Source organism: Peromyscus californicus, unplaced genomic scaffold, assembly GCF_007827085.1.
Source record: "Peromyscus californicus insignis strain IS unplaced genomic scaffold, ASM782708v3 Scaffold_6__1_contigs__length_162567912, whole genome shotgun sequence".
NCBI lineage: Eukaryota > Metazoa > Chordata > Mammalia > Rodentia > Cricetidae > Peromyscus > Peromyscus californicus.
This window is the reverse complement of record NW_026294584.1, coordinates 92,990,533-93,004,904: the sequence shown is the minus strand read 5'-3', so window position 1 is coordinate 93,004,904 and position 14,372 is coordinate 92,990,533. Positions and strand designations below refer to the sequence as shown.

Here is a 14,372-nt window from a genome sequence, read left to right as displayed (position 1 = left end):
CTATTCTTTTTTAATTTGAGAAGTGTAACAACATAGATCACAAATATTCACAGAACTACATATATGATGAGAATGCATTACAACTAAATGAAAATAGCAAATATTTCCTCTGGAGAAAAGTGCACAGACCAAGATGAGGTTTTTCCAATAGTCCTTGTTGCTTGCTTGGGGTGAATGCTGTTCCCAGGTATTGGACTGTTCTAGAACCTTGATCTTCTTGGATGAGTAGCATATTGTTGTGCTCATTATGTCTTCAAAAGCAACCCCTGTGACAAGCATACCTTTCTTTTGATGATTGTTCTGTATAGCTGGGACTGAAAAGACTGGAATGTGTCCCTCATTACATGCACAGTTTGCAGTAAAACTGCCACTGGCTGCATTCTAATATTAAGGATATTAGGGTTTTCTGTGTGTTACTTTTTATCTAATATTCATGCTGAAATGTGCTTGTTTATATAACTTACTGTATCTGATTAATCAAAAGAGAGCTGAAGATAGTAGCTCCTTACACTGTATTGACCACTTCTGAAGTGACCATATATATACTGACTATACTGACCATCAAAATACATGTTGATTTAAATCTTTGCTTCCTTTGATGTTGCCTATGGCTGTAAAAGGACATGAACATTGATCATGACATTGACCAAAAACTTTGCCTGCTCCACCATGTGGAGTAACATCATGACTGTACCATTTGATAGAACTTTTCTTTGGACAGGCTTCTTTAATAACTGAAAGAAAGCTTTAATGGTCTTAGCATGATATGTGTACATTGAAACAGATCACAAAATTCTCCCTCTTAGGAAGCTGGTAAGTTCCTTGTTCAGTAGTAAAAACAAAACAGCAACAGTTATTGACATGTTGTAGAACACCTGAATTTATTCCTCCCCTTCAGATTTCTCTTGGGTACAGAATAAAGGTTCTGGTGTCTATAGTGGTTAACAGGTTGTTTGAATGATATGAAAAGCTTTGCTAACAAATTAGTTTTCTGTATATAGTGATAAGTGAAAATTGGCAATTTATTGTTCAAGTTATAGTATTCCGAAAGGAGTTAGGGCTGGAACTATGGCTTCGCAGTTAAGGGCACTTATTTTTGCATGGGTTCTATATTGAGCTCCTAGGACAAAGACTGGGAATCTCACAACTGCCTGTAACCATAGCTCTAAATGATCCAACACATTTTCCTGGCCTTAATGGATAGTTAGAAATTACAAACCAACAGCTGATCTCTAGAAAGTCTTAAGGAATGGTTTTATAGTTTTTCTTTTGTGTTTCAGGTGACAACACTTGTCAACACAAGCAACAAAGGGCCGTCAGGTAAAAAGAAAGGGAGGTCAAAGAAAGCTCATGTACTGGCAGCATCCGTAGAACAAGCTACTCAAAACTTCCTGGAAAAGGGTGAACAGATTGCTAAGGAGAGTCAAGACCTCAAAGAAGAGTTGGTGGCTGCCGTAGAGGATGTGCGGAAACAAGGTAGGTGGCATGGTATGGTACTGATACTGAGGGTTGCTGTGTGAGCAGGACTTTGGAATCAAAGGGATAGTTCACTTTGTTTGCTCTCTGCACCTGACATTTACAATATTTGCTGGGATTAATTGCATAAATATTTTGCTGTTGAAGTATGGACATGGCTCCAAACACCATGATTTTGCTGTTGCTTAGATATCTTCCTATTGCTTGTTCTTGGTAGATGAAAACAAATTCTCCTGTCAAACTTAACTTGGTATGGATTTGGAATATGCCATCCTTATAAAATGGCTAAATTCTCAATATTTTAAGGAGGATGCAAAACCATGTAGAACAAATGTTCCATGTTATCCTTTAATTATCATTTTAGTCTATATTCTCACACATCTAGCTAGTTAACATATAGCTTATTTGGCATTTGAACATTTTTTATTTGCAATAAAATACATGTAACATAAAAATATTATTTGAATTCTTTTTAAGGTTCATTTACAGTTTATTGTTGTAAGTCTACGCACATTTTTGAGAAACTAGAAATTCTTCATCTTAGAAAAGTAAAACTGTATGCATTCACTCAACTATCCATATCACTTTCCCCAAAGCCCCTGTGACTCACTCTTCATCTGTTTGACAACTCTTGCTATTTCATAGAAGAGGGATCCTGCAGTATGTCTTTTTCTGACTGGCTTATTTCATTAAGTACAATGTCCTCAGCAACCATCCACACTGTAGCATACCATTCTGTTAGCTGTTCGTGACTAATAATATTCCATCATATATATGTTCACAGACTTTGGAGTGGACTTCGTTATTTTGCTCTTGTGAACAAAATTACTATTGTCTTATGCTTAAATAAATGAACATATTCATATATATATATATATATATATATATATATATATGCATACGTGTGTGTTAGCTTTAATGATCAATTTGACACAACTTAAAATCAACCAGGCAAAGAGACTCAAGAGATTGCATACATTTGACACTCTGTAGGGGATTGTCTTAACTGAGTTAATGGATGTGGAAGGACCAAGCATTTTGGAAGCAGCACCATTCCCTAGGCAAGGTGTCGTGAAGTGTGTCAAAGCAGAAGTGACATTCTATTTGACCACACTCTCAGTTAATGAAGGTATACCAAACTATTTGTTGAACACTGATTTGTAATGTCTAAAGGAATGTTTCATTATATGATTTTTGGATGAATGAATGATCTATTTATACTCTTGGTGCAATCTTACTGTCTTTTGCAGTTTAGAGATGAATGTTTAGTATTCTAAATTAAAAATCATCTTTCCTTTCATGCAGACACAGAAAATTTCCTCATTTCTTTGTGTATATGATGTACAGATGTATGTGCATATTTTTTGCATGTGTCAGGGGACACATGCACTTGGTCTCTATGTTTGTGGGGCACAAGTTTGATGTGAAAAATCATTCTCTATTGATTTTCCACTTTAATCAATGGATCTCTAAATCAAACTTGGGTTGTGCCAATATAGACAGTATTTCTTACCAGTTTAGTCTGTGGAACCCTTGTCTCCAGTTTCTAAGGCTGCAATTATAGGCAGTCTACCACACTCACCCAAAATTTACATGGATTTCTGGAGATCAGAATCCTAGTACTCACAATTTTGTGGTAAGAGTTTTAACCAAGCTTTCCTCCCAGCTTTGGACTATACTTCATGCCACTATTCTATTGCCTTCCTCCTAAAAGTTAACTTCATTTATATTATATTGACTCAAATTGTTGCTTCTACTGGACATGTTTAATGTTCCATGTTCCACCTATGTAAACAGAGCATGAGTGTATATGTGTCCTGAAAGTATGAATACCTCCAAGTTTTGAACTGCACTTGGAAGTTGATGTTTTCCTGAAGTATGGTTAGACATCTGCTTGCCTTCATGCATCTGTGCCCTGGATAATGACTTTTTGCTGTTGTTTTCTTATGTACACTAATGTGCACATGTAAAAAATACAAGATGTGCTCAGTCTACCAATCGTTTGCACCTGTGAAGCCCTCAGTGTTCTCAAGGTACTAAGCATATTTACAGTGGAGAGTTTTGATCTCCCTACCTCTTTAAGCATCTGTCTTCTTTGCTAATACATTTTCCTGTTTAGTTTCTGCAGCAACATCTTAGGTTTTCCTTCATTTTTCTTCTTCTTCTAAGTTAGTTGCAGTCTTTGGAACTTGATGTTTGCTTGCCATAAAGCCTATATGAAATGATTTACTGTGGCTCCAATAGAATAATCAATTGGCTAGATTTTCCTTGTGATGTGAGAAAACAAGATTCTAATTTAGGAAAGCTTACAGTAGTTGATCTTCTGAGAATATTTGAAGAGTACTCTGTGTTATCCATCTCCTGTTACAGAATTGATGCTTATGGGTAACCTGTATGAAACCCTGTGGCCATGTGTTCCTTTTTCTGAACAGTATCACATATAAAGTAACAGTCAAATTACTAAAAAGCTTGCTCAAAACTCCCTTTTTAGTGTCCTGGCTTTTGGGTATCTGCCTTACATGCTAGATGCTTACCAGCTGTCAGAGATGTAACTCTTTCCAAGCAATAGAGTCCACAAGCTCTGGTTCCACTACTGTGCCAGCAGATTTTCTTGTCTCCTTTCTCCCCTTCCCCAATGACAACTCAGCTCTTTCTTCACAATGTGATTTCTGTAGGCCATCTGGCTTCAGTCAGTTTTCATATTAATCTGTATTTCGGCTTTTATGCACAGTGTAGAACCTGAGCTGATTTTCAGTGACAAGAAGAAAGGAACCCATGAGAAAAAGGTGTGGGTGAGGGCAGGAGTGCTTAGTTATTTAACATTTAAAGTACAGTATCATGGCTTCCATCATACACACATATATTTTTGTTAGCATATAAGATAAAAATCATGGGACCATTTACATTTGGAGGTGATGGTTTCTTTAAAAGTGTTTTCTTCAGTGTCCATGCATGGCTTATTTATCTAATACTATATAGGTGGAACTAATTTATTAGCCTTATTATTGCATAGGAAAATGCTCCTGCCTGCATCCAGCTTGCCTTTCCTCATTCTCATTCCTTTTTCTTCTCTCACTCATGCTGTTTCTTCCTCTTGTCCCTCTCCCTTTCTTCTCCCGTCTTTCTTTCTCACTTTCTATTTCATTCTCTCTAGTGCTGACATTGGTTCCAAAGTTTTGCCCAAATTAGACAAGTGATTTACCTCTGACCTTCCATCCTCAGCCTTTTTTGTGTGTTTTCAAACAAAATCTTGGAATATTGCCACTATTTTTTCCAGCATGAAGAGAAGCTAGGGGCTTTACACGCCCATTTTCAGATTTCTGGAATAGAGTCATTTAATTTTGTTTATTTATAGCTCCTGGATGTGTGTAGTTTTAATTATTTAATCTTTTAAGATCTTATACAAAATTATGCATTTAAAATATGTTTATTGCATCTTAGCATGGTTAAATTTAGTTTTGTTTAAATTTATTTATTGTCACCTGAAAACTTATTATCTTTTTAAATCTAGGATGCATGGCTGATATGAAAGGTGCTCAGAATGCATGGTAACTATCATTTAGCCCTAGTGTATTCTACAGAAAATTTATACTTTCAAATTACAATCTGTAGATGAGTCTTTGAATAAGGATATGATGATGTATACATGAAGAACATGTATCAAAAATACATTTTCATAATTTATATTCCAGTATTCAAAACCTGGAACTCTGCTGACTTATACTTGGAGAAGATAAGATTTCCGTGTGTGTGTGTGTGTGTGTGTGTGTGTGTGTGTGTGTGTGTGTGCTCACGTATGTGAACTGTCTGCTTGTTTTATCTTAGATAAAATACTTGAGTAAGGCTATTTGTCCCTGTGCTTTATCCAACCTTGGTCTCAACAATTCTCGCTCATATAAACCCTCCTCATTCTCGCTAATTGGACTCCCAGAGATCCACCCGGGGCTTAGCCATGGATCTCTGCATCCAGATCCCTCAGTAGTTGGATGGGGTTTCTAGCACGACAATTAGGATGTTTGGCCATCCCATCACCAGAGTAGGTCAGTTCAGGCTGTATCTCGACCATTGCCAGCAGTCTGTTGTGGGGGTATCTTTGTGGATTTCTGTGGGCCTCTCTAGCACTTTACTTCTTCCTATTCTCATGTGCTCTTCATTTACCATGGTCTCCTATTCCTTGTTCTCCCTCTCTGTTGTTGATCCAGCTGGGATCTCCCGCTCCCCCAAGCTCTCTTTCCCTCGACCCTTGCCCTTCACTACCCCCACTCATGTCCAGGCTGTTCATGTAAATCTCATTCCATTTCTCTGTCATTGGGCGATCCCCGTGTCTTTCTTGGGGTCCTGTTTTCCAGGTAGCCTCCCTGGTGATGTGAGTAGCAGTCCAGTCATCCTTGTTCCACATCTAGTATCCTCCTATGAAACAGCCAAACGAATAGAAACACATGAACTATGAACCAATGGCTGAGGGGTCACCAACTGGATCAGGCCCTCTGAATGGGTGAGACAGTTGATTGGCTTGATCTGTTTGGGAGGCATCCAGGCAGTGGGACCGGGTCCTGTGCTCATTGCATGAGTCGGCTGTTTGAAACCTGGGGCCTATGCAGGATCGCTTGGCTCGGCCTGGGAGGAGGGGACTGGACCTACCTGGACTAAGTCTACCAGGTTGATCTCAGTTGGCGGGGAAGGCTTTGCCCTGGAGGAGGTGGGAATGGGGGGTGGGCTGGGGGGAAGGTGAGGGGGCGGGAGTGGGGAGAACAAGGGAATCCGTGGCTGATATGTAGAACTAAATTGTATTGCAAAATAAAAATAAAAAAAAAAAATACTTGAGTAAGTGTATAAGCTTCCAAGGCTGGGTTTGAACTTCATCAGCATAGGGGCAGTGATTACTACACTGTCTAGCTAGGAGCTTGATGTTTTAACACACAGTGAGTGATGTTGAGATCAGAAGCTATCTTGGTTGCCTTTCAAGTACTGTGACAAAACACCATAATCAAGACAACTTATAAAGGAAAGTGTTTAGTTTGGGGCTCATGGTTCCAGAGGGTTAGTCCATGATTATTATGGGTGGGGAGCATGGCAGCAGGCAGGTTGGCATGTTGCAAATGAGTAGCTGAAAGCTTACATCTTGACCTACAAGCACAAAGCCAAGAGAGACACTGACATTGGTATTAGCTTTTGAAACCTCAAAGCCCACTCCCAGTGACACAATACCTCCAACAAGGTCACACCATCTGATAGGTCTCAAACAGGTCCAGCAGCTGGTGCATTCAAATCTTTGAGCCTACTGGGGCCATGCTCATTCAAAGCTACCCAACGGCTTTCCATGGAACTCATTAGATCTTTAGAAGCTTAGTCAAGATTTTAAATTCTAGTATTACTTTAGCAAATAACTAGATGATGTAGACTAAGTTACCCAAGTATGTTAAGAGTTGGTGTCTCCAGTTTTCAAATATAAAGAATGACTGTGTTTACCCCAGGTGGTTGTTTTCACTCAAAGAGGTCAAAGGCATTTTAAAAAACTAGTGTCTATTGGGTGAGATGACTCAGCATGTAAAAGGTCTTGCCACCAGGTCTGGGACCCACATGGTAGAAGGAGCTCCAAAAGCACACCTTGGTACCCTGGTGCAGACACAGACACAGTCACACACACAAACACACACACACACACACACACACACACACACACACACACACACACACACACGTAAGAAAGAAAATAAGAAAGGAAGGAAAAGAGAGAAAGAGAAAGACTTAAATGTCACAATAGATTTATACATTATGATTTGTTGACTTCCTCTGTATCTTTGGAAATTGCTTGCTCTCCTGCCTGATTTTCTTTTTCTCTTTGTGGTGATACAGTGAGTTCAGTTGTATTGCTTACAGGATAATTAGTGAGGGGTTACTTACAGAAGCATAGGCAACTTATCAATGGTCACATCCCCGAGTAAAATGGCTTTCTGTCTCCCAGTAACGATTAGCCAGTAGACTTCAAGCCTGAATCTTCCCAAGCAGGCTGCTGAAGCACCAAGTTAGCATTCAGTGATCTTTCTGAGGACTGATTGTCTCTGTATGACTCAGAGATGGTGGGAGTTGTATGTAGACCCTGCATGTCACAAGAGAATAGATGTGTACATATGAACCACACATAGCAAAACTTTTCAAAAGCAGAGAACACAGACACTACTATAAACACATCTCTACAATGAAGTGCCCAGAAAACATAAAACATATAAAGTATTTACCACCAAGACCTTCCTGAACTGAAAGCACGTCTCCACCTTTGGTTAGTATCAGAATCATCCGAGAAGCTTTTAAAATCCTAACATCCATTTCCTATCAGAGAAATAAGATTCCTGGAGTATGACCTGGGCATTAATGTTTTAAGCTCTGCACTTGATGCCTCTGTACAAATTATTCCTGAACAAGTGGACTAAGTTTCTGCATAATGTGCCCTTAGATGGTCGATAGATCCTGTTAGCTAGAGGCACAGGTGATCGATGCTAAGTGTATGTGTCTCTCAACAGTGCGTGTTTTGTCTTCAATTAAATATTTGAGTAAGTACACATCATTTTCTCAAGCAAGGTTTAAATCTTAATGTTATTTTGCAAAGCTTCCACACTTGTAGTTTACTTAGATGTAGGTATATAAAACTTATATAGGAAAATCAGCTTGATAGTTTACATTAAAATATAATAGATTGCAACATCTTATGATGGCTGACTTTTCAATCATGATGTACTACAGGCTCTTAGAAAACGTGTAAGATGATATTTAGCAGGCCTATCTATGAGACAGTTAAATATTAAAGAAGTTTCACAGAAAAGGAAGATACACAGATGAATTTAATAAGAAAAATACGATGGTAAAGGTAAATGTTTATTGAAAATTGGTGAGTAATAGTGGAGTAAGGATTTTAAGTCATTTCCAAAGGCTGTGGATAAGTGAGGATGGACAGAGAAGACCTGATATGATGAGCAGTTTTGTATGAAGGAACAATTTCAACTATGCTAAGATGGTGGGGAGGGTCAAGACTGAGGAAGTTTGGCAACTAAGATTAATTTACAGAACATAATAGAAGGAAGGGAGGGAGGCAAAGAGGGAGAAAGGAAGCTAGAAGCTGGTAAGTACCTGGTTGTTATCTCTATAGGAGTGTGTTGAAAGATTAACATGCCAAGTGTGGTGATTTGAACAAGAATGACCCCCTTAAGTTCATAGATTTGAATGCTTAGAGAGTGTCTTTAGGAAATACGGCCTATTGGTGTAGGTCTGATCTTGTTGGAGTAAATGTGACACTGGAGGATGAGTGGGCTTTGATGTTTCATAAATTCAAGCCAGACCCAATGATTATTCTCTCTTCCTGCTGCCTGTCAATCTGGATGTAGAACTCTCAGCTATCCTTCCAGCACCATGTCTGCCTGTGTGCTGCCATGCTTCTCTTCATGATGACAATGGCCTAAACCTCTGAACTGTAAGCCAGCCCCAATTAAAGGTTTTCCTTTATAGGATTTGCATAGTCGTAGTGTATCTTCATAGCAATAGAACTTTGGCCAATACACCAAGTTTATGAAAGCTAACTGAATTAGAAAATACCTGGTGCAGACAAATGGTTCATGTGTAGTTACCATAGCATATGAAGCTAAACAAAAGCTCAGTACTTTCATAACCCATGATTGTGAGGGTAGCCATGAGAAGAGAAACAAAAACTGTATGTTACAAGCATTGCAGAAAGGAGTCAATCAATACAGTTCCAATTTATTGAAAGGAAATAAGAGTGAACATTTGCTCTTGTATGAGCCACAGGCTACATGATTGGGAAGTCTTAAGGGACAGCAGGACCAGAGTTGAAACCAGTTTGATTTTGGACATTGATAAATGAGGAGCCCTCCCTAGCAGATGGTGATGCTGTGGGGATTGGACATTTGCAAAACAAGAAGATTTGCAAGTTTCTGAAGTTGATAGATGGATATCCCAGAGATATAACATTCCTTTGAGTAAGTGTATTAGATGATGAAGAGAGGAGGGATGAGTGTACAATTTGGGAAGAAAGCCCATATTTGGAATTGAGAGTGGGATATAAATAAATTAGAAAGGGAAAGCTGCCATGGAAAGTGAAGAGAAACAGTAGAGTCCTAAAATCTGAAGACGTCGGACTTTTAATGAAGGAGAAAGCGGTCCATCTGCACCCTTAGGATGCTGGCAGCGTGTCAAATTTTTCTGAAATGGAAGACTGTGAACACTTTAGATTTTGCAAGGAAGGTGGCATCATTACATTTAAAACTGAATTTTCAGAAAGTGGCAAAGACAGTAGTCAAAAAGAAGGCATGTGGATGGGGTAGGAGGGATGCCTGAGGCAGCCTAGCCAAATAAATAAGCTATAACATAAGGGTCACTGAGAGACATGTAAAGGAAGGCCCTATTGACCTTGGGTGTCTACATGTACATGCATACAAATGCACATACACACACACATGTCCATATGAAAGACAAATTAAATGCCAGAAGCAGGGGGTAGTGAAGTGGGCAGGGGATAGATGCTGAAAAATTACAGTAGATAGTATAATAATTGAGCTAGGCAAGAAAGTTATATAGACCTGCCTTTATCACTCTTGGACCATTTACTGTACTTGTTTCTTTTTGTCCCTATAGATAGTTTGGGACATAGCTGAGTGACTGTGCACTACCCTCTATCTTTGGGGAGAGTAACATAATGCCTTCCACACAGTGGCATTTAATAGATGCATTAGTTGATTACCAAGGGATGGGAGGAAAGCAATAGAAGAATAATGGAGAAACATTAAGAGACAATGTTGAGTATAATTGTTTGCTTGTTTATGTTTTATAGCCTAAATCAGAGAGAGAAAGAGGAAAGCCATAACTGTAAACAGAAAGGGAAAGAGCTCAACTGGTAGCAACATGAGATGCTTAATTAAGAAATGTGTCTCTACATGAAAATCAAATAAAAAGGAGAGACCAAGTCTAGAGGGGCTTTACGGTAGTTAGGGGAAGCAGCTCAGTAGGTATCCACAGCACACAGAAAGCTGGACTCAGTGGCACTCTTACCTCGGAGCTTTTACAGCAAGATGGCAAGAGCAGACAGGAGAATCCCTGAGGCTCCAGCCAGCTAGCCTGTGTGAGTAGTGGCACATATCAAAAGAGAGACCCTGTGTCAAGTAAGGTAGATGGGAAAGACCCACACCTGAGGTTTGTCTTTGACTTCCACATGTAAACACACATCAGCGTGGACTCATACATACACACAAATGTTTTATAGAAAAGATGAGTTGTACTCATCAGATAAAATTATCTGATTATTTTGAACAGTAAGAGAGATGGGTTTAGTAAGCCATAGATGCTTATTGTTTGGAGAAGTTTAATAGACATGTCTGCCATTGGCAACTTTTTAAATCTCGCATCTGATTTCATTTTTGTTTTAATTTACTAAAAAGAACTGATATTATTATTCATCCCTTGGGCATAGTGGAAAAGATCAATTTATAACAGGTTTAATCATCAGTCTAAGAATCCTTTGTTTCTTCATTATGTAACAGCATGTTCTAGAATTTTCTTAAATTTGAAGTAGACTCAAAAACTGTGCTTTGAATAGTAAAGGTAGTTGTTCTTATCTTTCTTTTCAATGCCAAATTCACTCACAGCCGCTGGTCCTATGCCTCAGCATTTAGAAGAGCAGAACTTCCCCCTTGGCCTTCCATTATTATATCTCCACTTCCTCTGAAGCCAGGGAGCAGTGTCCTGGATTTTCTACCTTCAATTCATACCTCAGCATTCTTATTGACCACTCTCTGTTTGGGCAATTACAAATAAAAAGCATTAAGAAATTTCCCTGATATCAAGGGGATGTATACCAAGTTGTATGTGACTGTGACCCCACACTGATGGTGAAATCTTGGTTCAAAGTGACAGAGGTGCAGGTGAAAAAAGTGGTGTCTTCATGGAGCCAATTTCAAAAATGAGGTGATGGTGCAGCATTTTATTAGTTGTGCCAAAGCCCTTGGCTTTTCTCTTGTTTGAACTAATCTCACACATGAACTGAGAGATCAATGTCAAATAGCTATCTATTTTATTTTTACCAAGTCAACACCTACTTAATAACTGTTAACAAATGGATAACATCACAAGACACAAAACAGCAGAAGGGAGAAAGGAGCCCTTCTTACCCTCGAGAAGATATAAGATTGCCTACTCACCACCTAATAACTCTGTCTCACCTCTTGTTCGTGGGTTGTTGATGGAATGATTGTGGTTCAAGTGAAACTCCCCTTGATATCACTAGTGTGGTCCACATAGCTGAGAGCTGCTCAGAACCAGGTATGGGAGATCCCACTGTCAAACGGCTCTGTCATTCCACCTCCGATTTTTAAAAAATGACTAAATCACCCATGTGGAAAGATGTGTCCTCTCAAAATCCCATAAACAAAGCAAATCTCTGCAATCCAGATTGCTATACCAAACAGGGAAATCGCTTTTCAGAAGTTTTCACCTGAGAAGTTCAAAAAGAAACACAAACATGCATGCAGTGTTGGACAGATAAGAGGATGGACATGAAAATATCATGAGAGTCGCGTTCCTGTGGAAATGCCACATGCCTTTGGATTCACCTTAATGCAAATGTTAACATTTTCTCGGATTTTAACTGCTGCATATTTTATTCAAGAAAACCTATTGTATGTCAACTTTGACTTAGTTCAGAGCCCAGGTGTGTTCCAGGTCTACCAAGTGCCCTTGCTGGAGGAGAGTTGGAGAGAACCCCTGATTATCCTTTCATTTCTTCCTCTCTCTGGAGCCCTTGGCTTTGGGGAAGGTTGCAATGTTGCAGCAAAATCAATGACAGCATTGACTCCTGTTTGTTTACGGCTGCGCCATTGGTCGGACGCTGCATAGGTTCCCTCACCGTCATTTGGCTAGCTATCAGTATTACTGTCCATATTCTTCAGTCAATGACACTATTCTGATAGATCACCCATGCATAATTACACAAAGTGTGTTTAAGAGTTCACTTCTTACAAGCCCTATTTTGTGTGCTAAGAAAATAAAATAAAGAAAACAGACATGCCTTGCCTATAGCAATGTTGCACTCAGATGTGAGACACACAAATGAATAAAAAACTATACAAGTTAGTGATTTCCAAGTGTATAACTATGATGTGAGAAATAAAAATCTAACACATGAAAGAAAACAAAAAAATTTGTAAGTAGAGCTTGCTATTAAACTAAAAATTAAAGGAGAAGACAAGATGCATCAATCAGCAGGGACTTGCTGAATGGTGGAAGGAGAGAGTCAGTTCCACGAAACTATGGCATGCATACCCCTTAGCTCCTGTGCGCACAGCATGTATGCACACAATTGTAATAATATTTTTAAAAAGTGAAAAATCTGTGCTGTATGATAGAAAATACTAATAAAACTAAGACAAAACACAGTCCAAGACAAAAGATCTGTACCCCATTTCTCTGATCTGATGAAAGACTTGCATTTGTAATACCCAAAGTTCTCTTAAAATTCAACAATGATAAAAAAAAAACAACCTAATTCAAAAACTGGATGAATTATTGGAACAGAAACGTTACTGGAGAAGATGTGCAGGTGATAAAGAAGCAGAGCGCTTTCATTCTTGTGACTGAGGAAAGTGATGGAAACGGCGAGACTTTCCTTCTTTACCCCTTAACCAATCACTAAGATCTCTGAAACAGGTGAACACACATGCTGGTAGAGGCATGGAGTGACAGATAATTCACTCAGGTGGTTGTGAGAGGACATACCCATGTTTTCCTGAATGTAGACTGGCAGATTTATGAAAATCGACATGATCGTAAAAGTGTTATAGCCCTGGATATTAACTTCTTGATTTCCAAATGCTTTTATACACAACACTACCTACACACGTCCCATTGTTTTCTATAAACTTTCTTAGAATAATTTTATAATTGCAGAAATTTTGCAAGTACAGTACTAAAAATTACTATATACATCATACCCATTTTCCTCATTATTAATACCTGGCACCCTTGTGGTTTGTTGGTCACGATTTATGAATCGGTATTGATGTCTTATTGCTTGAACTGAGTGCAGCATGAAAAGGAAACATAGTAACAAACTTCGGGTTGAGATACTTAACAGAAGTGGCCAGAATAAATCAAATACTGATGAATTTTTATTCTGCAGCTGACTTATTTGAGCGATGCGTGATATGAAGTGATCAATTATAGATCTGTATGGATACAACTCAGAAATCTAACTTCAAGTATCCCTGATAGAGTCTAACACTCTTTATTCAGATACAAAATTGTCAGTCTAAATAAAGATATTCTATGGACATAAACACAAAAATTAAAGCTAGGAGAGATTTAGGAGGATAGTCAAAGAAAGAACAAAGAAAGATAGAAGTCTGTGGACAGCAGTAGAGAAAACCAAGATCAGAGATAGGGTAGTACCAGGAAAGTGCTTAAGTCACACGCATTAGAGGACTGTTGCCTTCTGCAGAGCCATGTGTTCTCGGGAGTGTAGCAGCAGAATGTGCAGCTTTGCTCTGGGGCTTTCTCAAGTTCCAGTTCTTTCAGCTTCCAGAGCACCTGAGCTGTGTGACTTGTGGAGCTCTGAGTTAGGGTTTTTAGGAGCTCACTGGTGCACAGTTTTTTTTTGTTGTTGTTGTTGTTCGTTTGTTTGTTTGGTTTTGTTTCGAGACAGGGTTTCTCTGTGAAATTTTGGTGCCTGTCCTGGATCTTGCTCTGTAGACCAGACTGGCCTTGAACTCACAGAGACCCACCTGGCTCTGCCTCCTGAGTGCTAGGATTAAAGGTGTGCACCACCACTGCCCGGCATGGTGCACAATTTTTACATACACCCTTAGAAGCTAGGTGAAGAGCAGCCGAAGGGATCTCAG

The 14,372-nt window shown here is 39.0% G+C and overlaps 1 protein-coding gene across 2 annotated transcripts in view; it reads left to right on the top strand.

Moving 5' to 3' along the window:
- The window catches only part of Ctnna2 (catenin alpha 2), a 1,158,645-nt gene that overhangs the window by 237,927 nt on the left and 906,346 nt on the right, over positions 1-14,372 (top strand). For both annotated transcript variants that reach the window (XM_052721879.1, XM_052721880.1), the window contains exon 3: positions 1,281-1,476. In XM_052721879.1, the coding sequence (XP_052577839.1) occupies positions 1,281-1,476 (196 nt within the window). The remainder of the gene's footprint in view (positions 1-1,280; positions 1,477-14,372) is intronic.